Source organism: Equus quagga, chromosome 14 (assembly GCF_021613505.1).
Source record: "Equus quagga isolate Etosha38 chromosome 14, UCLA_HA_Equagga_1.0, whole genome shotgun sequence".
Classification (NCBI taxonomy): Eukaryota; Metazoa; Chordata; class Mammalia; order Perissodactyla; family Equidae; genus Equus; species Equus quagga.
This window is the reverse complement of record NC_060280.1, coordinates 38,792,695-38,816,497: the sequence shown is the minus strand read 5'-3', so window position 1 is coordinate 38,816,497 and position 23,803 is coordinate 38,792,695. Positions and strand designations below refer to the sequence as shown.

Here is a 23,803-nt window from a genome sequence, read left to right as displayed (position 1 = left end):
TTACAGGCTTGTTGAGAGACTTAAGTACAAAGTGCTAGCAACGGTATCTGGAGTAGTCCTCGTTATATATCAAATATGTATACTGGAAGCATGTTTGATCTACATGTGCATTTTTAGTCATCTTAACTATGGTCAGATCACTTAATTGTTGATTTCACCATTTAGTCATATTCACTCAAAGTGAATATACAAAGTGGCCGAATTGTGTGGGCAGACAAACCATTGGTCACTTCTCCATAATCCTCTGTATTTGTGTAAATCAGTAAAAATCATGTAATGGGATAGTAGCACTGAAGAACAACTGAACCAACAGGGAAGCAACAAACAGTAGCAACTGAAATTCAGTGAAGAAGTTTAGAAAAGGCCAGACGCTTGTGATTCTGAAGAAGGGATGTACCAGTGGGGACCTCACTGATTTAGGAGATGCTCTGGGGACAGGAGAAGGACAGTGAAAAGAAAAGAGAGTCAGACGTTTTGTCCAAAACAAAGGCACTAGAAAACACGTAAGATTGGAAATTTAACCTCAAACGTTTTTTTATCCCAAATTTTTAAAACTAGAGCAATGTACACTGTTCTCTCTTAGGTTTGGAAATGTAAGAAAGTAATTTTTAGACAAATTATATTTCATTCATCCAAAACTTTTATTTAATAATTGTTGTAGCCATTATTATTATACTTAAAAATAACTGAATAATAATTTACTGAGCTCTTGTTCCTTATGAGGCACTGTGCTACTTAAATCATCTCCTTCAATCTTCATACTATTCTTTAAAGGTAAATATTATTATTGTCCCCTTTTTATAGATTAGGAAACTGAAGCCCAGAAAAGTCAAGTAAAAAATTCAGTTTATACATCCAGTAAGTGGTAGAACTGTGATTTAAACTAAACTGCTTAACTTCAGAACCCAAGTTCTTAACCATTATAATATACCACAAGAGAAAATAGGGGAAAACGTTTCGTTTTTTTTTTAAGAAAATTGAAATATACCTCTGTGGCCCATTCCTTCTTTTGGTCCAGTTGCAACAAAGTTTCTCTGATTATTCTCTTTCGAGCATCTTCCAGAGTGATTTTATATTGTTCTTTAAAAAGAAAATTAGAAGCTTTAAAAAGGACACTAGGTAAAACTATGGTGTTAGTAAATCTTATCTTCCATGATCCTCACCTCTCCTTTCTACACATTTGTTTTCCTTGAATTCTCAGGGTACGTTTTTACTGAAGCATCTAGCACCTCCAATTAGAAGAAATGCTCCAATAATTTACTAACACTTCAATGTGAATTAGTTTAAGATGATATCTCTCCCACGGCTATTTGTATTTTCAAAGGATTGTCTCTCCAAAGGGAGAATTTCCAACACTTTAGTACTTGTGCGGCCATCTACCCTTCATATCGCACAACTTCTGATTCTACGACAGAATATAAAGATTTGATTATCTGCTCGAATAGCATCCTGGACATCTGATTCCATCTAACTAAATTTCCAGTATTCTTGGTATGTGTTTCCTGGGGCAGGAAAGACAGAATGAGAAGAGGAGAGAGAGGAGCAGAGGGCTGTGAAAGTCAGTAGACCTGGTTCTGAGTTGGACTCAGAGCAAGAAGGGTGGACAGAGACAAAGAAGTGCAGGGTTCTCTGTCCTCTCCAGATTTTCTTAGGTTATAAATGTCAGAATTGAGAAAGCAAAGGATCATAAAAGTTTAGGCTTTGAAAGATGCTTAGAGATCATATAATCAATATCCCTGTTCAAGGAAAGCAAGGTGCAGTGACATTAAGGCTGCTTTAGAGAGTGGAGAGAAATAAAGCTGGATAAATGAGTCCAGTTTGTTCAATCTTCTGTTCAACAAATCATCATCAAGCTCTTTTAACATGCATGACACCATTTAAGGCACTGGGAGTGTTGCCTGCCCTTATGACGTGAACATCGTAGTGGAGAAGTCAGAACATAAATAAGTAAATAAGCAAATAAATAATATTTCAGGTGGCGACGTGATGAAGAAAAACTAAAATTCTTTAGTTTAGATAGGCTGATCAGGGAAAGGTTTTTTGAGGAGGTAACATTTGAGCAAAGATTGAATAAAGGGAAGTAGTCAGGCACGTGCAACAGAAGGGAACTGTACTACAAATGAGTTCATCTGAGAATAATCAAAAGTTAGCTGTGTTTTATGATAACATCTATGTTCTATGTCCCCATTAGTTGTGTTATAATAATTATGATAATTATTTGGAAGTCAGAGAGTATTTCCTATATAAATGATGTTGACAATATGGTTGCGAGATTTTTGGACTGGTCCACAGAGACCCATTTAACTTATTCTGTAACTAAATAGTGTTGTACTAGTCATGCTGTGGAACATAACTGCTATTTAGGACACTGTTCCAAAGGGAAAATATTCTCCACAGAACAAATTAGCCAAAGCAGAACTCTAAGATCTTAGGCTACAGGGAAGGAGATATGCTAGTTTGGTCTTTCAATAGACCCGGAGCCAAGGCTCTGGAAAGGGGGCCAGGGAGCCAGGCAGGAGTTATTCAGCCCTCAGCTGTACTTTGTATTGGCATAACTGCTCTCCTGTTCGATGAAAACTCTGAAATGGAGTGTAAAAATTTCTCTTCCATATCTTTATATTACTGCAGTCCCTGAGACACCACAGAAAATATTTTGAAGAAAATCAAATTTGGCAAACTGCAAGTTTTTGATGGACAGGGATCTGAGGCTTCGGCATCAGGGTAGCAGCAGCAAATGATGGCACTTCAGCAGCAACTTTGGTGGGGAGGGGAAGAGGGAGTAAAAAAAAAAGAAGAGGAGAGCTCTCCCAAGTTGTGAAGCGGCCAGGAAGGAGGCTGGGAGAGGTCAGTTTCTGTCCTAATACGGTTGGAACAAGAGTGCCTGACTGAGGAAGTGGTTTATAAACAAGAAAATTCATTAGGTTTGGGAGACTAGTCTAACTTGACATCTGGAGAATAAGAAAATGGAAGTCTTCATTATTTTAACCTACGTATGCTCATCTACATAACTTGTATTTTTCTTCCTCTTATTCAAAGTAACCACTTGAATAATTTTGTGTGTGTGTGAGGAAAATTGTCCCTGAGCTACCATCTCTTGCCAATCTTCCTCTTTTTGATTGAGGAAGATTGTCCCTGAGCTAACATCTGTGCCAATCCTCCTCTGTTGTGTATGCGAGATGCTGCCACAGCATGGCTTGATGTATAGTGTGTAGGTCCACACCTGGGATCTGAACCTGCATGCCCTAGGCTCCCGAAGCAAGAGCATGCAAACTTAACCACTACATCACTGGGCCAGCCCCCTACTCAAATATTTTAATCATTCCAATCTCATTTCTGATGGAATTTCTTTTTCACTTCAAGACCTAGTCCATCAGACTAATGCTGGCTATTTGTTTGAAACTTCTACCCAACAAAACACAACAATCAATCTAAAAGTTGCAATGGATCAGGAGTTTAGCTATAATGGATTTTACATTCTTAGTATCTGAAACCATAAAACCTGGAGTTTGATAACATTAACTATTAATGCTCTGCTGTAAATCATAAAAAATAGATTACCAAATACACTCTGACTAAAGCTGTAACTCCTTCTATTGCCATATTAATACTGAAAAAGCGATAATAACATCCAACTCTGTTCCAAATTCTATATAAAATTCTGTAGACTGTTTCTTCTTAAAAGAAAAGTAACCAGCACAAAGGAAGATGTGAAAATCTCATTATTCTCCTTTGTGATTCAGATGATGCTTTGGGTAACAACTATTAACCATTCACTTGTGAATATAGACAAAGAAATGGGGAGTATGTAAAAGTCTCTTTCTCATTAAAATTTGAGACATCGCAAGTAGGAGCTTGGGAGATTATGACTTCGTGCCTTACACTCCTGGCTGCTCAGATGCCTACTCTAATGTGGTCATTTCGCAGAAGCTGACTGCAAGACCATGCTGGCTGCAACTTATTTGTATTGTTCTGCCTTCCCTATTGTGTCTGGCTCTGCTTTGGTTCACTCCACCACAGCTTTTTGGGAGTCTTGTCCACTCTTCACACACTCTGGGTGTCACACAGCTTCATCATGCTGATCCGCTCCTGTGGTATGGCCTCCTTTCAGCCCCCTCTGCAGAAAATTGAACAAGGACAGGTGGAAATACTGGCCAGGTAGCAATCTCTTCAGGCATAGCGTGTGTTCGAAAGCCATCCCTAACTCATTGAATCATAGAGTAGATCAAGATAATGAATTAAGTTTATATGAGAAGATCACTCTTCCTATTTTAAAAATGCAAAATGAAGGAATGCTGGATAAATTATTTAAAAAATTTTAAACATATCAGATATATCATAAAATATAAACAATAAATATTTTAAAAGTGTGGTACTGGTACACAAATACATAGACAGATCAGTGGAACAGAATAGAAAGTATAGGAAGAGATCAAAATACACATGGGAAATTAAAGTATGATAAAGTCAGCATTTCAAATCAGTAGGGTAAAAATGGACTATTTGATAAATGATGTTGGGACAACAGGAAAACCATCTGGCAAAAAATAAAGTTGGTTTCCTACCTCACAAAAAACCCAAACACATCAAAGATTTAAATAGAAAAATCAAGCCATAAAAATTCTAGAAGAAAATGTTGGAGAATTTATTTATAATCTCAGAAATCATAAATCAAAGACTGATAAGTTGGGCACTATAAAACTGCAAAATTTTCTCATAACTACACCCCACAAACTAAAGACAAAAGTGGAAAATTTTTGTACTTCTATCACAGTTGAACTAATTTCCTTAAAATGTAAATTGCTTCACAAAACAATAGAAAAATGGGCGAAGGATGTGAACAGATGGTTCACAGAAAAGGAAATTCATATGGTTCTTGAACTTATGAAGAGAGATTCACTATGGCTTATAATAAGAGAAACGGAAATTAAAGCTGCAATGAGATGCTGTTTTGTACCTATAAGTCTGGCAAAGAACAAAAAGTTGGCTAACATTCCCTGTTGTTGAAGATGTGGGAAAACAGGCATTCTCATGCAGGCCAGGGGAGAGAACTTGGTACAACCTCTATTGAGGGTCACAACTGTCAAAGCAAAAATAAATGGACTGTTTGGGCCAGCCATTCCTCTTTAGAGATTTACATAAATACAAGGATACTCACTGAAGTAAAATGAGGTATATGTAAGGATATTCATTGGAGCTTTATTTATAATAGTAAAAGACAAGAAACAAACTAAAAGCTTATGAGTAGGGGACCCGGTAAAAAATTTCTAGTACTAGAAAACAAAGTAACCATTGGAAGAATGAGGAAGTACTAATACATACAGATCTATAAGGAAGTCCATATTGTTACATGAAAAAGCAAGTTAAAAATTCTGTCTGTAGCATGCTGTGTACATATTTATATATGCGTAGATATCTCTGAAAGGCTACACAAGGAACTGGTGATACTAGTTTTATCTAGAGAGAGGATGTGAGTGGCTGGGGGAATAGACCGGAGTAGGAGAGTGTCACTTTTATTCTCTACTTTTCTTTTGGGAAGAGAACATTTTGAAAAATTGGAACTCCAAGCCCAGACTGATTTGGGGCCAAATTTATACTACCATAGTGGTGCAAAGGCCCTGAGCTGCGAAATTTACACAAAAATTGGCCCAGAAGCAGAATGGCCCCTTCTGCTTCCATGTCCGACGGGCCCCAGCAGGGGAAAATGGGAATGAACCCACCTGAATTCCTCCACAACATAGGGCATCATCACCAGCTGGGCTCAGAACAGTCATCCACCCACAGAATTCTTTTGGGTCAGATTTCTCCCATTTATTTTGTCCTATGGCTTTCCTGTCTCTGGATCTCTGATGTTCTTTGAAGCCACCATGCTTGCCTCAGTGACAGGTGGCCTCATGGTCCCCAGATCTAGTCCTGGTAAGCTTCACCATGCCCGATACCGTCCTGCTCCACACCCTCTCCACTTCCCATCTCACGTTTGTTCTCCAGTTTTTTTCTGACTACAATTTAGCATTTATTTGGGCATTTCTCTACACAGTAGTCCTTCCTTATCCAAGGTTCCATTTTCTGTGGTTTCAGTTACCTGTGGCCAACCTTGGTCCAAAAAACATTAAATGGAAAATTACAGAAATGAACAATTTATGTTTTAAATCGCAAGCCATTCTGAGTAGGGTCATGAAATCTTGAGCCATACTGCTTCATCCTGCCTGGGAAGTGAATCATCCCTTTGTCCAGTGTGTCCATAATATATATACTACCCACCCATTAGTCACTTAGTAGCCATCTCTATTATTACGGGATCGACTGCAGGGGCATCACAATGCTTGTGTGCAAGTAACCCTTATTTTACTTAATAATGGCCCCAAAGAGCAAGAGTAGTGATGCTGGTAACTCAGATATGCCAAAGAGAAGCCATAAAGTGCTTCTTTTAAGTGAAAATGTGAAAGTTCTAGACTTAATTAAAAAAATCATATACTGAGGTTGCTAAGATCTACAGTAACTTTTATTACAGTATATTGTTTCAATCGTTCTTTTTTTATTATTAGTTATTGTTATTAATCTCTCACTGTGCCTAATTCATAAATTAAACTTTATCATAAGTATGTATGTATAGGAAAAAACATAATATGTAGAGGGTTCAGTACTATTCGCAGGGTCAGGTATCCACTGGGGGTCTGGGAACATAGACCCCACAGATAATGGGGGACTACTGTAATGATTCTGGTTGTACAGCCTGGCTTAGTTGTCTTAGCTTACCTCAGGTGGACTCTTTTTCTGCTATAACCCTACAGGACCCTCCTACTTCTGTGGAATTCTCCAGACATGCAGACACCATCCACTGAATGAAGTTTCTTTCTCAAAGTTGGTTGGTCACAGGGCTTCTCCACAACTCCCCCACCCCACAATCCCTTACTTCCCCTTCTCAGTTTCACAGGTGGTCCTGGAATAGTTCATTCACTTCCTCCCTCCACCTTTACCCTTAGGCTCATAGCTGCTTGTGCTCACAGCAGAGAGTAACGCATGATTCAGGGAGTACCCATTTTTTTTCTTTCACTAAATGTCTGTCCCTCTAAAGATTTTTTACTGAACTTGAACTAGTTTTATTGCAACTGACCTGACATTTTCTCTGCATTCTCTTTAACTGTATTGATGTCATTTTGTAAGGAGATAATGAGTTTAGCATGTTGTTCACTCCCTACATTCTTGTACTCTTCCCAATATTCCTTCTCACTGAGTTTCTCAAGAAATAGTTTCTCAGCATTACTTATTTGCATGCGCATATCTGTTGAAAGAAAATCAAGACACCATATCACTTCTATTGTCCTTGCAAGCATTAAATGTTGCAATCTGATTTTATGAAGTTAAGGTCTGATATTAAAATACTGTTACCTCATAAATACGATTTTATATTTACAATTTAAGGAAATTTAAACTATTCAAACTACCTATCTATCTATCTATCCCCCACAACTCAAAATCTAAGTAAAATTAAACTTCCAATTATAAAGTAGATATGTGGTTTTGGTCTGTGATTGAGGGCTATAACAGGCAATTAACTCATACGCCCAGGAAACCACAAGTTTAAATTATTCCTGTGACAGCTTGGTAAGGGTCCTATTTTGTGCAATATATTATGTTACATATACTTTTTATTAGTAAATTGTCATTTTTCTGGCAATTATGCCTCTGGGCAAAGCTATTTCAACTTACGCCCTTCCATGGTCCTTGGCAACCATTTTTGTAAGTAAGTTGTTTGACTTTGTTATCTAAAGTTCATTTGTTTAGGCTTCCCTTGTGTGAAATGATAGCATATGATCATCATAACAACATGTCTCCCCGACTCCCGCTTAGTAAGACTTCAGAATGAAAGATAAGTTCCCTAGTTAAATATGTATAAACATTGAGCTATCTCAAGCATACAAACTTTCAGTTTGCCCTGGTGCACTTGCTAAACATGACACTCTACTCCGTCTTTAGGCTGAGTATTATGCTGCTGAATATTTTGGGAAAGGAAGCACTACAAAGAGCCAGGTACATTGAACTTAATGGCTGTTTGGCTCACCACCAGACACCATCTTGTTTGAGAACTCCTTGAGGGCAAGACCACGTCTTATTCATCTCTGTAAATCCAGCATTTAGTGCAGAGTCTGGCAATTCGTTGATTCTCAATAAATGTTTATAGAACGACTGAAGCATTCCAATCGGGTCAGAGGAATGTTCTTCAGTCCAGAGGCCCAGGACTCCAGACATGCCTTTTTCCAAAGATGTACAATAAGATAATATATTTTTAAATCCCTTAATAAATGGCACTTGTTATTGTCATTGAACAGTTAGTACTGCTATAATCCAGATGGTCAACCGTCCTCTTGCTTGAGCAGACTGCTGCCGTCTCAGCTCTGTGCCATATTCAGCTTTTGTGGGCACGGTTGGTTGGCGTCAGGGAAGACTCTGAAGGAGAAGTGGATGTAGTGGCTGTTGTTCTACTTTCCCAAAAACCCTCTCTCTTCTCTTCTGGTAACAAACTTCTCCTACCCTTTAGCAAAAAAGTAGGCCAATTGCAGCAGCCCCTTCTCCTGTCCATAGGGATTGGTCTGGGGCGAGCATGTACCCTGAGCTAGGCTTATGGTCAGAGTCTTTATCCAGAAATATTTTCAGTGAAACTGGTGGGAAACATATCTCTTTCGTCTCCATTTTGAGGTTAAAAGAATGGAAGATCAGAGGTGTCTATGGTCAGAGTTCCAGCCACATGGGGACAACAGCGTCAGAAAAAGGAACCAACTTTCAGGGGGAAGACAGCAAGAAGAAGAGGGGTAATGAGTGGGGGAGAATGGGAGTTGGGGAGAAAGAGGGAGGGGGAGAGGGGATTAAAAGAAAAAAAAAGCTGAGATCTGACAGCATGTAAGGCTCTGGGTCCAGGTCAGTAGCACCCTGCCTTTTCTGTTTGGTTATATGAAAAAATTAACATCCTCTTTATGCTTTAGGCTAGTTTGAATTGGATTTTTATCCCTGCAACTGAAAGAATCCTAACTCAAAGTTGGAAGAAAGGAGTTACATCAGCACTTCTCGAACCTTAGTGCTCGTAGGAATGCCCTAGGATCTTGTCAAAATGAGAGATTCTGATTCAGCAGGTCTGGATGGGTTTGGATGGGTCTGAGATTCTGCATTGTAACAAGCTGCCAGGTGAAGCTGCGGCTGCTGCTCCACAAACCAAATTGAGTTGCAAGTGACTCCCTGGTACCTAACAAACCGCCTCGCAAATCCTTCGCAGACACATCTGTCCTCTCACTTTCCCTCTCTTCCTCAGCATCTGTGGGCTTCTGTCTTCCTTGGACCACCACACATGCCCAGCCCTCCTCTACTGTGCTGTGTCACCCAGCTTGGCCCCAGTCTCATATGACACACATGTCCCAGCACGCAGTCCAAACTATAAACAGGCACATCTCAACGGACTGGGCCCTTTCCTCTTCGAAGGTGCTTTAGTGAGCACATCTGAGTATCCGCTTTGTTTCACTCCCATCTCAAAGGACTTATTAAAATACTTCCTTCAAACATAAGCAGAACTGTCCTGGAGGGGAGCCCTGCAAAACACAGTGTCTGCCACCTCATGACATCACTATTAGCTCTTGACATCACCAGAAAGAGACTTGAGTTGGAGGAGGTTTGGGGCAACAGCTTTGGAGACTCCTAAAAGTGAAGTTTGCTGATTGATGTTTGGTCTTGGTAACTATTTCACTCAAAACAACACTTATCTATGAATAGAGGGCCTGCTGTATGCAAAGAGCTTGGGTAGGCTCTCTGAAGTACTTGGAGAAATTCAGGAAAATCTAGTCCCTTGTTTTGCTTCCTGACAGCACTCAAGTCTCTTTCCCAGGTTTTTCAGCTTCCCAGAAGAGATGGTATTTATGGAGGTTTTGGCAAAAGCAGTTTTAGAAATCTTAGCAACAAATTTAGGATGAAGAAATAGGAATTTTTAAAAAATGCATGTGTTGGAACTGTGTGTGACTTACCCCCAGGGCCACGGTATTTCCCAAAGCCATGGCAAGAGCATGTCCAGGGTCTTTCACCTTCCATATCTGGCATCATTTCTATCTGTGTCTTCCAAACTTCCCCTTTTCCAACTCTAATCCCTCTTTTCCCATCTTTACCGGCTTAGCTCTGGTAAAGATATTGGGGGGGAAAGCCTCCATGGTTATATTCACCTTATTATTCTCAAGTCTGAACTGAGGCTGAAGCCAATGAAGTCAGCAAATGAGAGAATTTGCCAGAAGAAAGAACAAAGCCCCACTGTGAGGAGTTCAGTGTGGTATCTAACAGGATACAGTCTGGTGTTAAGAGTCAGATGGTTTGGCCTGTCTTTGGTTTTGGTTTTTTTTTTCAGGGAGATTAGCCCTGAGCTAACCTCTGCCAATCCTCCTCTTTTTTGCTGAGGAAGACGGGCCCTGAGCTAACATCATGCCCATCTTCCTCTGCTTTACATGTGGGATGCCTACCACAGCATGGCTTGCCAACTGGTGCTATGACCACTCCCGGGATCTGAACCGGCGAACCCCGGGCCACCGAAGTGGAACATGCGAACTTAACCAATGCGCCACCGGGCCCGCCCCAGCCTGTCTTTGTTTTTGACCACTGCCCTTACTCCTCCTCCTCTCTTGGTTTCAGTATCTCTGCCCACTTTGTTATTTCCTTCTCCTGTCCATTTACCTACATGTATTTGTGGTTGTGGTGGTAACAATGTCACCTGAAATATTTTCACAGCATTTTGAACATATCAGGAGACAAAAGCACTAATACATTCAAGAAATAACTTGATACAGCTTTATGATAATTTTCTAAGTTCCTAAATCACCTTTCAAGTTTTGTTCCTGGTCTCTCTCAAAGTTCCATTTTTCCTTCATTGCGTCTTCAACTTCCTCTCTTGTTACAACTGGTAATCCCTCTGACTTCGCTTCACTTAGTTCCTTTAGTAGATTCCGCAGGTGCCAACCCTGTTCATCCTTTAAGCGTTTATTCTATCATGAAAATCAACAGTAGTTAACTACATCTACTCAAGTATTTACATTTAATTTTCCTCAGAATAGAGTTACACATTGAGGCTTGCAAAGTGACAAAGGAACATTTAATGAAATGAGTTATACAATAATATCTCTAACAGCTTATGGAACATTGAAGACTCAAAATAAAATTAAACCCATCAACACAGTAACCATTGGATAGAAAATTAGATTTAAAAAATTGTTATTAATATTCCAGTCTATCACCCTATCATAGGACCAATGAACATTAAAATGAGACCTTGGAGGTCAATTACTTCAATCTCCCACTGACACCGTTCTTCTCTGGCAATCATCATTCATTTAGTCAATATTTATGGAGCATCTGCCATATGCCAGGTAGTCTTCTAGACTCTAGGAATGTATCAGTGAACAAAATAAAAAGTACTGCTCTTGTGGAATTTACATTATTCTTTGCTTTTCTCACAAATAACCCTAATTCTTTTCTTTTAGGGTGACAGTTACTTACTATTCCAATACTTCACACTTGAAATATGGACTGGATTCCTCTCGTGGATATCCTATGTTTCTAAGTGTCTTATTTAATCAACTTAGAGTGTATTCTTGTCTTTGGTATCTTATTGCACATGCAGACATATTTTAGTGTATGTGAACTTAATACATTTTCCTTGTAATTTTCTTAGGCTTTATTTCCCTGGTGTCTGTCCTTCAAATTCTTAAACCTAATAAAATATATATGCCTAAAATATTTTAACAGTTCTTTTAAAAATTACCTATTTTTCCTATAATTTAATATCCTTTTTATTATAACTTTTTCAACACTATATTTTATTTTTGATATTCAGGTCTTTTATCTCTTACCTTACTTGGATACTCTAAGAGTACTTTCTTTCCAAAAATTGATTCTCTAGGCCAGTGCTTCTGAAGCTTTAATATATATACCTTGCACCTGGGGATCTTACTAAAAGGCAGATTCTGATTCAGTAAGTTTGGCATGAGGCCCGCAATTCTGCATTTCTGACAAGCTCCAGGTGATGACAAACCTGTTGGCTCACAGGCCACACTTTGAGTAGCAAGACTCTTTCAGAAAATCTAAATATTTATGATTTATTGATAGTGCTACACCCTACTAACATTCAGTTCTTTAATTGGTTACTTAATCCAACAAACTTTAAACTTGAGAATTGAAAAATTTGATTTCTCAAAATTATTTAACAAAATAGGCATTAGTTTAATAAACTCCTCAGATAGGATTTTAATGTAACTTTCAATGCTCTTTAAGTTATCCCATAGTCTGTATGAAGTAACTGTCATTTCAGTGCTTTAGAATTTTGATAAATTGAACAAAAGCAATAGACAATTAACTTTATGATGCTTAGCACTGATAAATACAGGCCAGAAAAAATAACAAAAGACTGGGATTGGACAGGCTTTGAGTGACTTCAAAAAATGGAAATAAAGACTAAAAAGATACGATATTCAAAAGTTAATGGCTTAACTTCTTTGATATTTTGTTTGCAATACTCTAAAGTATAAATAATTAATTGTGGAAATTAATTCTCTGAAAATCTCCTCCTTCATAAAAGCAATGAGAAAATTGGCAAAAATTGGCAAAATCAACTTTTCAGAGCTCTGGAAATTAAAGGGTTATGACAACCTCCAGGGAGTGTTTATTCAAGAAAAATGGTTGAATTTTGGTAAGGCCAGTGAAGTTTGTGGCATTTTAACTTGCCCTAAAAACCAGAAGCCCTGCAATCATGGTAAAAGCCAGCAGCTAAGCAGCCTGGGGTTAGGGGGAGAGAGGAGCAGAACTCTTCCAAAGCCCAAGTCCCAAATAATAGCCATTATTTGATCTATCTGAGAGTTCCTTGGAAAATCCCACTAGCAAACCTTGTCTTTATTTGACCTGACTCAGAGCTTGCCCAATGTGTGAATAGCTTTTTCTCAGATTGATGTTTTTCAAAAACAATCAGAGTCAATTGTTGAATATTGCAGGTCCCTGAGGTGGTAATAACAGTTGGGACAAACAACAAATTGACAAAAAACTTTCAAATAAAGCTAGAGATGTGATGTCCATTGGGGGCTTTGAAAGCTCTGAAATGTTCCTGGGAATCTAAAAGGTCATGTGCATGTACAGGGCTGTGTACATACAGAGGATTGTGCATCTACTCAGGAAAAACCTAAGGTCATAGGCTCTCAACTCTAGCTGACCTTGAGGCTCTGCAGAAGCAAGAAGTCAAGGTTAAGGTGAAGTCCTAAATGGCCTGGCTGAGTGTAGAAGGCATGCCTCAACAAGCATACAGAACCCCTCAGCAAAGGTGGGAGAGTTATTGGTTAGAGACATTTAAAGAAAGATCTGTTCAATCATTAGCTGACCACTAAGCTAAGTGAGCAGAGACTTTAGTGGCCACATGCAACAAAAAATATAGGCTTTACATAATTGGTTCACAAAAGTAACTCAACAAATAAACAACAACTACTACAATAAGCAATAACAACAACAACAAACCCTAAAGAGAGCAGAGAATCTAATTTCCAGAGTTGTCACATTATAATATTCAAAATGTCCAGTTTTTAACAAAAAGTTATGAGGCACGTAAAGAAACAAGAAAGTATGACCCATACACATTCTTATTGGGATTTTTATTATACACAGGGGAAAAAGGAAATCAACAGAAAGTGTTCTTGAGGGGCCAGCCCGGTGGCTCAGCAGTTAAGTGTGCACATTCTGCTTCAGCAGCCTGGGGTTCGCTGGTTCAGATCCCAGGTGCAGACATGGCACTGCTTGTCAAGCCATGCTGTGGTAGGGGTCCCACATATAAAGTAGAGGAAGATGGGCACAGATGTTAGCTCAGGGCCAGTCTTCCTCAGCAAAAAGAGGATTGGCAGCAGACGTTAGCTCAGGGCTAGTCTTCCTCAAAAAAAAATAAAGAGTTCTTGAGGAAGCCCAGACATTGGACTTTCTAGACAAAGACTTTAAATCAGCTTTTAAATATGTTCAAAGAGTTAAAAGAAACCATATCTTAAAAAACTAAAGGAAAGTATGAGAATGATGTCTTATCAAATAGAAAATAGCAATAAAGAGAAAGAAATTACTTTTTAAAAAAAGAATCAAATATAAATTCTGCAGCTAAAAAGTACAATCATTGAAATGAAATATTCACTAGAGGGGCTCAGTACCAGATTTGAGTAGGTAAAATATTATTCAGCAATAAAAAGAAATGAAGTATTGTGCTATGGACTGAATGTCTGTGTCCCCCAAATTCATGTTGAAGCCCCCATCCTCAATGAGATGGTATTTGAAGGTGGGGTCTTTGGAAGACAACTAGTTTTAGATGAGGTCATAATGGGGAGCGCTCATGATGGGATTATTGTTGCCTTTATAAGAAGAGGAAGAGATCAGAGCCTGAGCTCTCTCTACCACTGTAGGCAAAAAAAAAAAAAAAGGAACCTTGATCTAAGTGTCACACCTTCTACAAAAATTAACTTGAAATCGACCATGATTTAAATGGAAAAGGTGAGACTATAAACATTTTAGAATAAGACATAGGATAAAATCTTTGGGATCTAGGGCTGGGAAAATAGCTTTCCAACTTGATACCAAAAGCATGATCCACATAAGGAAAAATTGATAAAGTGGACTTTATTAAAATTAAAACTTTTGCTCTGTGAAAGACCCACTATGAAGATGAAAATACATGTTACAGACTGAGAGAAAATATCTGCAAATCTATCCAACAAAAGTCTAGTATCTAGAAAACTATCTATTTATCTATTTTTTTTTACTCTCAAAACTCAATAGCAAAAAAAAACTCAATTAGAAAATAGGCAGAAGACAAAAAGATAAATTTCACCAAAGAGGATTTATAGATGGCAAGTAAGCACATGAAGAGATGCTCAACATCAATAGCTATCAGGGAAATGCAAATTAAAACTACAACGAGATATCACAACTCACCTATCAGAATGGCTAAAATAAAATACTGACATCACCAAATGCTGGTGAGGATGTGAAGAAACTGAATCACTCACACATTGCTGGTGGGATTGTAAAATGGTGCAGCTACTCTGTTAAAAAGGATGCCAGTTTTTTATAAAACTAAACATTTGCTTCCCCTACAACCCAGCAACTGCACTCTTAGGCATTTATCTCAGAGAAACAAAAGCTTAGATTCACATAAAAACCTGTACACAAAAAGCTTTATTTTCCACAGTCAAATAATGGAAACAACTCACATGTCTTTCAATAGGTAAATGGTTAAACAAACTGTGGTACATCCATATCATGGAATACTCCTCAGCAGGAAAAATGAACCAACTAATGATGCATGCAACAAGCAGGATGAATCTCCAGAGAATTATGCTGAGTGAAAAAAGCAAATCTCCAAAGATTACTTACTGTGCGATTCCATTTATACAACATTCTTGAAATGATAAAATTATAAATATGGGAAACAGATTAATGGTTGCCAGGAGTTAAGGAAGGGGTGGAATTAGAAGGGGAGTGAGTGGCTGTAAAAGGACAACATGAAGGACGCTTGCGTGAATGACAATGTTCCATATCTTGATTATATCAATGTCAACGTTGTTAACATTAATATCCTAGTTGTGATATTGTACTATAGTTTTGTAATAGGAAACTAGGTAATGGGTACACAGGATCTCTCTGTATTATTTCTTATAACTGCATGCTAACATATAATTATCTCAAAATAAAAAAGTTTACTTTAAAAAATGAAGGTCAATCAATATTAGTAACTGATAACCACTTCATTACTCTTTAATCAATTTTTAAATATTCCATTTTCTTGAATGAAATAAATTCATGTTTTGTTTTCTTATAAATAAATTGAATTACTTTGGCTTGACATAGGTTATTTTAAAATGAAATATTTGTAGAAATTTGAGTAATAGCACTGGAAATTTCCCTTGCCAAACTATTGCACTGCTAATATTTTTTCCAAATATGGACTTTTCCACTCATTTCTGTAGAATTGGAAAACTTCTTTATCAAATATGGTCTGAACACTAAATAAATCTTTATCTGATTTTATCTGTTAGTTAATTTTAGTAAGGCAACAATGGCCTCTAAATTCAATTCCAGCTCAAAAATATTTACGATGATATATAGGCAAAAAATTTCCAAAGATACCGATAATTTAAAAACTACTATATACAATTCATAAAGAAATAATATGTAATACATAAAGAAATTTTGTTTATGTTCCATAGTTAGCACAATACTTCTAAAAGTGAATCCAATCCTTTTAGATCAAATTTTTAACACAATAACTATTCTTTTCAAATATGAATTTTCCTTTGTAAGTTAAAACAACACCACATGTCCTAAAAATATAATTGAATGTTGCACAAACATTACTAAATCATATTTGCCATTATACACAAATTTGATAACATCTATATCAAACTTCCCAAACCCTATATGAATTTCAAGTGAAAGAGAAATGTGTCTGACAACATGTTCAAAATTCACTAAACCTGAAAAATTGTTTTGAACGATATACTGAAATAGAATTTACTTAGATATGTCCACCAAAGTGCTAAAAAAAGAGATTTATCCTACAAAGTAAAGTAAATAATTAATATTTGAAGTAAAAATAATTATCACATTATAAAATAGAAGAAAGTTAAGTAAATAAGCTACAAAAAAGGATTGATTTTGTTTTATTATAAGGCCATCTCACAGTCTTTACGTTTTAACTTGTTAAGATTCACAAGAACAAGAAGAGAAGTTGCCAAAGTAGTACACAGAGTTCCCATCTACTATTCACCCAGCTTTCCCCAAGGATATTATCTTACATAAACATAGCACATTATCAAAACCAGGAAATTGACATTGGTACAATGCTATTAACTAAACTAGAGACTTTTGGATTTCACTACTTTTCACATGCGCTCATTTTTTATGTATATAGTATTATGAAATTTTGGCACATCTACATGTGAGAATTATCACCAGATAGATAGCACTTGTAGCTATGGTGTTAAGATCGCCCAGAGAGTTTAGAGCAAAAGAGAAGGGCTGAGATCAGAAACCTTGTAAATATCATAATTAAGGTATGGGTCCAGGAAAAGGGCAACGAATGAAATCAAAAAGAAATAGTCAGAGAAGTTGGAGGAAGACTAAAGGAGAGTGATGTCCTGGAACCCAAAGGAAAAGAGATGATGGGAGTGACTGCTGAAGGGGATGAGGGGTAAAGCAAAGACTACAAACAACCCATGGGATCAGGCTAATTGGTCGTTAATAACTTGCTAGAGCAGTTGTGGTGGAATAGTAGAGGTGAAAGAATGAATTGGGAGGTAAAGAAGGGGATACAGTGAACTACGAAATGTCTGATGAGGTAAGTGGAGCAATAAATGCAAACAGAAAGAAAGAAAGGTAATAAATGAGGTGGAAGTCCACAAAAAAATAAACACACACAGGAAGAGATGATGAGTGGGAAGGAAGAGGGGCAGTTCTGATTTTGACATAACTGAAGAGAAAAATATGTCTTGCTAATGAGCCTTGTTTAATTTAGCAATTTAAATATCTGTGACCTCGAGTCCTGGAGAGGGGGTGGAGCAAAATGGCGGGGTGAGCTGACCTGGGATTCTCTCCCCTCCAAAGTACAACAAAAGATTGGAAGAACTGAATTTCAGAGAATAAACATAATGCCAGCTCATTAGAGACCTACAATACCAAGAAGGCGGAGATCATAAACCTAGCTTTACACCTTCAGAGGCGCTGGAACGGTAGGAGAGAACATCGCTCCCTCCCCTAGAGTCTGCCTCGCTGTGGCGTGGGTCAGGAAGGAGCGAGGAAGGGGCCGCGTGACCGGGGGATCATCCAGGACTCCTGCCGCTGATTCACTGGAGACCCGCTGATGGGGGGAAAGCTTCCGTCTGTGGGGACCCCATAAATCAAGGGCCTTGGGAGACCAGAGAACAGAACTGATCTGAACCCAGACCGGTGCGTGTGGGTAACAGCCCCTCCGCCCCGGCAAAGCCAGTGGGCGCAGCCATCTTGCCCCAAGGCGGAGAGCTCATAACACGCGGCTCTTGACCCCCATCTAGTGGCGACAGGCTGTAACTGCAACTGAATTCTACCACCATGCGAAAAACCCGCTCCTCTACCATCCAGCAATTTATAAAAGCCCCAGACCAGAAGGAAAACAATAAAAACACAGAATTAAGTCCTGAGGACTTGGAATTAGGTAAACTAAGTGATAATGAATTCAGAGCAGCTATAATAAAAAAACTCAATGAGGTAGAGAAAAAGATAGAGAAACAAGCCAAGTTCTGGCGTTACTTCATAAAAGAGACTGAAATCATAAAGAAGATCAAACAGAATTACTTGAGATGAAAAACACAATGGACCAGATAAAACAGAATACGGATTCCCTGAATGCCCGTGTAGACAACATAGAGGAGAAAATCAGCATAATCGAAGATAGACAGGCTGAATGGCACCAGACAGAGGAAGAAAGAGAACTAAGAATTTAAAAAAATGAGGAAAATCTCCGAGAGATAATGGATTCAAGGAGGAGTAAGAACATAAGGATCATAGGAATTCCCGAGAATATGGAAAAGGAAAATGGAGCAGAAAGTGTGCTTAACGAAATTATTGAAGAGAACTTCCCAAATCTAGGGATCGATGGAGAAATGTGTGTAGAGGAGGGTTTTAGATCTCCTAGATTTGTCAATGTAAAAAGACCTACTGCAAGGCACATAGTAGTAAAGTTGGCAAATAGGAAAGATAAGGAGAGAATACTCAGGGAAGTAAGGAAAAAAAGAGAATAACCTATAAAGGAGCCCCTATCAGACTGTCAGCGGATTTCTCTACAGAAACCCTACAAGCTAGGAGAGAATGGAGTGATATATTCAAAGCTTTAAAGGATAAAAATCTTCAGCCAAGAATACTCTATCCAGCAAGAATTTCCTTCAGATATGAGGGAGAAATTAAATCTTCTCCAGACAAACAAAAGTTAAGAGAATTTGTAACAAAAAGCCCTCCATTACAAGAAATCCTCAAGAAGGCTCTCATACCTGAAAAGAGAAAAAAGGGAGAAAGGGGACACAATCCACAGACTAGGGAGACCGATGGATAGAACCAGAACAGGATAGCAATTATTCAATTATAGCATTAGGGTAAAGGTAAGGAAACTACCAAAACAAGGACGATCTTAGCACTCTAACTACAAATTAATAAGACGAGTTGGAATAAAAAATGAAAATAATTATTTAGGAGGGGAAGAGCAAAGGGTCTAAATCAGTATTGGTCAAGTAGGTAAGAGACCACCAGAGAATAGACTATATTATACACGAGATTCTAAATACAAACTTCAAGGTAGACACTAAAATAAAGTACAGAACAGAGTCACAAATCATAGATAAGGAAAAATCTAAGAAACCCAGCATAAGAAATTGCAGTATTAAATGGGTAGTCTAAAGCAAACAGGAAAAGAAACACAGGAAAACAAGATAATGAGCGACAGATTAACAGCATTAAGTCCACATGCATCAATAATCACTCTCAATGTGAACGGATTGAACTCTCCAATAAAAAGACACAGAGTGGCAAAATGGATTAAAGAACACGATCCAACAATTTGTTGCCTCCAGGAAACACACCTCAGCCCCAAGGACAAACACAGACTCAGGGTGAAGGGGTGGAGGACAATACTTCAAGCAAATAGCAAGGAAAAAAAGGCAGGTGTTGCAATTCTCATATCAGACCAAGTGGATTTCAAAATAAGACAGGTAAAGAGAGACACAGAGGGACAATATATAATGATCAAAGGGACACTTCATCAAGAAGAAATAACGCTTATAAATATCTATGCACCCAACACAGGAGCACCAAGATTCATAAAGCAACTATTAACAGACCTAAAGGAAGATGTTAAATATCTGTGACCTCAAAAACTTTTCCTTCCACTGGTGTTAGTGTGAATTAAGTCAACAAGTATTTATTAAACAGCTACTCATGCTGGGCCCTTCCAGAGAAACAAAGATAAGTTTTTAGTTATCTAGATTTGATTGCTGCTGCCTAAAGAGTTTTCAATTTAATAATGGAGACATATTTTTACACAGCATTCCAGCTTAGATTAGGAGAATGAAAAGGAGCTAGCCAAGGGAAGAGCATTCCGGAAAGAGGCAACAGCCTGGGTAAAGCTTCAATAACAGGAAAGAGATGGAGTTTTCTAAGATTTAAAAGAAGTAGTGGTAAGTGAAAGGTAGAGTGGCTGGAGACAAGGTTGGAGAGGTGAGTGGAGGTGAGATTTGCAGGGCCTTGAAGACTTTAGTAAGGATTGGATTTTATTTCCTGTGTAATAGGAAGCCACTGCGGGGTTTCAAGCACTGAAAGATTTATAGTATTCAAAGGGTAATTCTGGTGGCACCATGGAAAATGTACTGGCTAGAGGAAGGATGGGTAAGAGATAATGGCGGCTTAAATTGTGGCAGTAGCAGCATAAATGGAAAGAAATAGATACATACAATTGGAGCTAGAGTTTGCCTCTCCATGCTCCTCACTGCTGGGCTCAGTAATGACCCCAAGAGCAGATTTAGGTGATCCTATTCTTGAGCTAATTCCTTATGGAAACAAGAACTTTGGTTCTGGCTTCAAATGATGGGCAATGGGCAAGTGATTCTTATTCCTGAACTGTTGCTCTTTCCACAACCAGAGCTGACCTATGAGTCCCAATGCTAACCACTGGGGGATGTGCATTGGTCCCTTGATGGCAGCTCACTTCTCTTTCATGCTCTGGATCTCATCGTGCGGAACCTGCATCTAAGCACCTAGGCCAAATGTCCCTTTTCCACTGTCATACATAGACCCGAGTTTCTGTTTTAGTCCTTATTACAAGTGACTAGTCCTTGAGAATCATGACAACGTCAGGGTCACAGTTATGTCATCACCAGGGCTTGTCTTTCCCAATAAATATATGCTGAATGAATGAACAAAGTAGCCCCATGAGGAAGATGGGGGAAGAGAGAAATCGAAGCTCATACCAGTTTTGGCCAAAACGACAGCAGTAAGTTGAATAGTCAGGATGCATACTCAGGTCTCTGACCCTAGATTCTGTTAAAATTTGTAGATATAGTCTTTTTAGACAAAAGACAATTAAAACAGTTAAGTGTGGAATTTTCAGGGTCCTTATAAAATAAATGTTGTTTTTTTTTTGAGGAAGATTAGCTCTGAGCTAACATCTGCTGCCAATCCTCCTCTTTTTGCTGAGGAAGACTGGCCCTGAGCTAGCATCTGCACCTATCTTCCTCTACTTTATATGTGGGACGCCTGCCACAGCATGGTTTACTGAGTGGTGCCATGTGCACACCTGGGATCCGAACTGGTGAACCCTGGGCCACCGAAGCAGAATGTGCGAATTTAACCGCTGCACCACCAGGCTGGTCCCTAAAATAAATGTTTTAATAGGAAACATCCTCAAAAAACCTTAAGGGATAAATTGTGTTAATTATCCTTTACTCCTTCCAGACTTTATCTCTGTTAGTCTTTAGTCCTGATAGTCATATACACCACCCCCTTTGATATTCATTTTAATCTGATTTTATAAAAACAATATATTGTCCGAAACATTAAATGTCATTTTAACAACTGAGATTATACTTTTCAAATATTATTTACATATGCATAATCTGAAAATCTAAAAGAAAACAGATACAGAAATTAAAAATAGAGAACCAGTGTTTTATACTTTGGTTAAATAAGAAATTAAAAGATAAATGTGGTTTCAGAGCTTTAAAATTTTGAACATAAGATTCAGTGTCCTCCTGATCTAAATAACATAATTTGAAGCTGACTTCGACATTATAATTAATATAATAGGAACAGCAGCACCCTCTTGACACACATGTACAAAAAAACTTAGACTATAAATTAATCAATTCCAAGCATTAAAGAAGATAATTTCCTGGAGTACATTTCATCATAATCCACAATTTTTTTTTTTAGATTGGCACTTGAGCTAACAACTGTTGCCAATCTTCTTTTTTTTGTCTGCTTTTTCTCCCCAAATCCCCCCAGTACATAGTTGAGTATATTTTAGTTGTGGGTCTTTCCAGTTGTGGCATGTGGGACGCCGCCTCAGCATGGCGCCATGAGCCGTGCCATGTCCGTGCCCAGGATCCAAACCGGTGAAACCTTGGGCTGCCGAAGGAGAGAGCGTGAACTTTACAACTTGGCCATGGGGCCGGCCCTCACAATTTTTAAAAGCATTTCTGCCAATGTTTAATGACTAGATATAAGCTTTAAATGTAATACTCACTCTTTCATGATACTTTTGGTTCTTTTCCCTAAGTTTCTTTATTTGAACCATGTATCGTTCTACTGCACTTTCCTTTATCTGACAGCTGAAAATAAACAAAGTTAAGATGTGTTACAATTATTTATCTTAGGAGAAATTAATGAGAGAAAATTTAAAAATGAAACTAAATTATTTGAATTGAAATAAAGTATTAAAAATACAATAAAAACCCATTTCAGGATAAGGAACTTTCTTAATTGATTTTGTGTTTCTGAGTATATTTTACTCACTAAAATATATATTGAAGAGACAACGTTAAGCCTTTTTTTATAAATCAATCCCCATTTTTATTTCATAGTCACAATTTTTATACTTTCTAAGTATCTATAAATAGTTCAGTTTAAAGGGAACCCAGGGAAGGGCACACAGAAAACATGCTTTCTAGAATTCTAAAAACATTCAGACAAAAATGGTAAACAAAACAGACTTTATAAGGGCAAGCACATCCTCTTGAAACAGTAAGATAACTAGGCATACCTATTGGTTCAAGTTCATTAGTATATCATCTCTTCTACGTATAGTAAAAGTTTCCTTCCTGACACAAATACATTTCTTTAACACCCAACAGACATTTGTTGAGCATCTGTTAGGTATGAAAGAAAGACACAAAAGTGCAGAAAGATTTTGGTATAGGCCATTTGATAGCTATTGAAGTGTTAAGTATATCTCTACATCTCTATTACCCAGTAAATCTTACAACTTTAAATCTGAGACCAAAATAAGGCAATGGAAATAGCTCCATTTAACCCCCTTGCCTCAACTCAAACCAGAAAACAAAAATATAGCACTTCTGCGGTATAGCGAACAGAGGAGTAGTTAAAGAATGAGAAACTCTGGGTTTCAATCCTGTCCCTACCATTTCTTACCTACGTGACCTCAGGCAAATCAGTGCTCTGAACCTCAATTTCCAAGCTGTCAATGGAGATAACAGCACCCAGCTCTACAAATTTTTATAAGGATTAAAATAAGAAATCATATGTGAATGTTTCTAGCATAAAGTGCACAGTAAATTTCAGTTGAATTTGAATCTTACATTCTCAGCCCTTCTCCCAAAACATCATTCATATTTGTGACACTGTCTATTTAGTACAGAGAAAAATAAGCCTCCTTCTTCCAAATGATGAGAAAATGCAACATAAAAACAAAACAAGCAAATCTTTTAGTGGTAAAAAAGCTCCGTTTTGATACTATGAAAGTTGGATTTTAGGCCTGCTTTTCCACTAACTGCCTAAGGACTCGTAACCCATTTAGGCCTTGGCTTGCTCTTCTATAAGTAAGAGAATGGAAGGAGATGAGTTCTATGGTTCCTTTTCAGTTCCAAAATTCAGCAGTTTACATTGATCAGTGCTCCCTTTCATGCAGTCACATACAGCATAGATTTAATAAGCTGCTATGAGCCTGGCATTGTTTTAGGCCGTACGTAGTGATGAACAAAATCTTCATGATCCTTGCCCATAAAGAGCTTAC

At 38.0% G+C, this 23,803-nt stretch overlaps 1 protein-coding gene across 1 annotated transcript in view; it reads right to left on the bottom strand.

Annotated features, from left to right (window-relative positions):
- The window catches only part of CCDC83 (coiled-coil domain containing 83), a 48,016-nt gene that overhangs the window by 14,381 nt on the left and 9,832 nt on the right, over window positions 1–23,803 (bottom strand). Inside the window, exons 4-7 of the mRNA XM_046637881.1 lie at window positions 22,298–22,382; window positions 10,844–11,006; window positions 7,112–7,279; window positions 989–1,080 (exon numbers count right to left, since the gene is read on the bottom strand). Coding sequence (XP_046493837.1) covers window positions 989–1,080; window positions 7,112–7,279; window positions 10,844–11,006; window positions 22,298–22,382 — 508 coding nt within the window. The remainder of the gene's footprint in view (window positions 1–988; window positions 1,081–7,111; window positions 7,280–10,843; window positions 11,007–22,297; window positions 22,383–23,803) is intronic.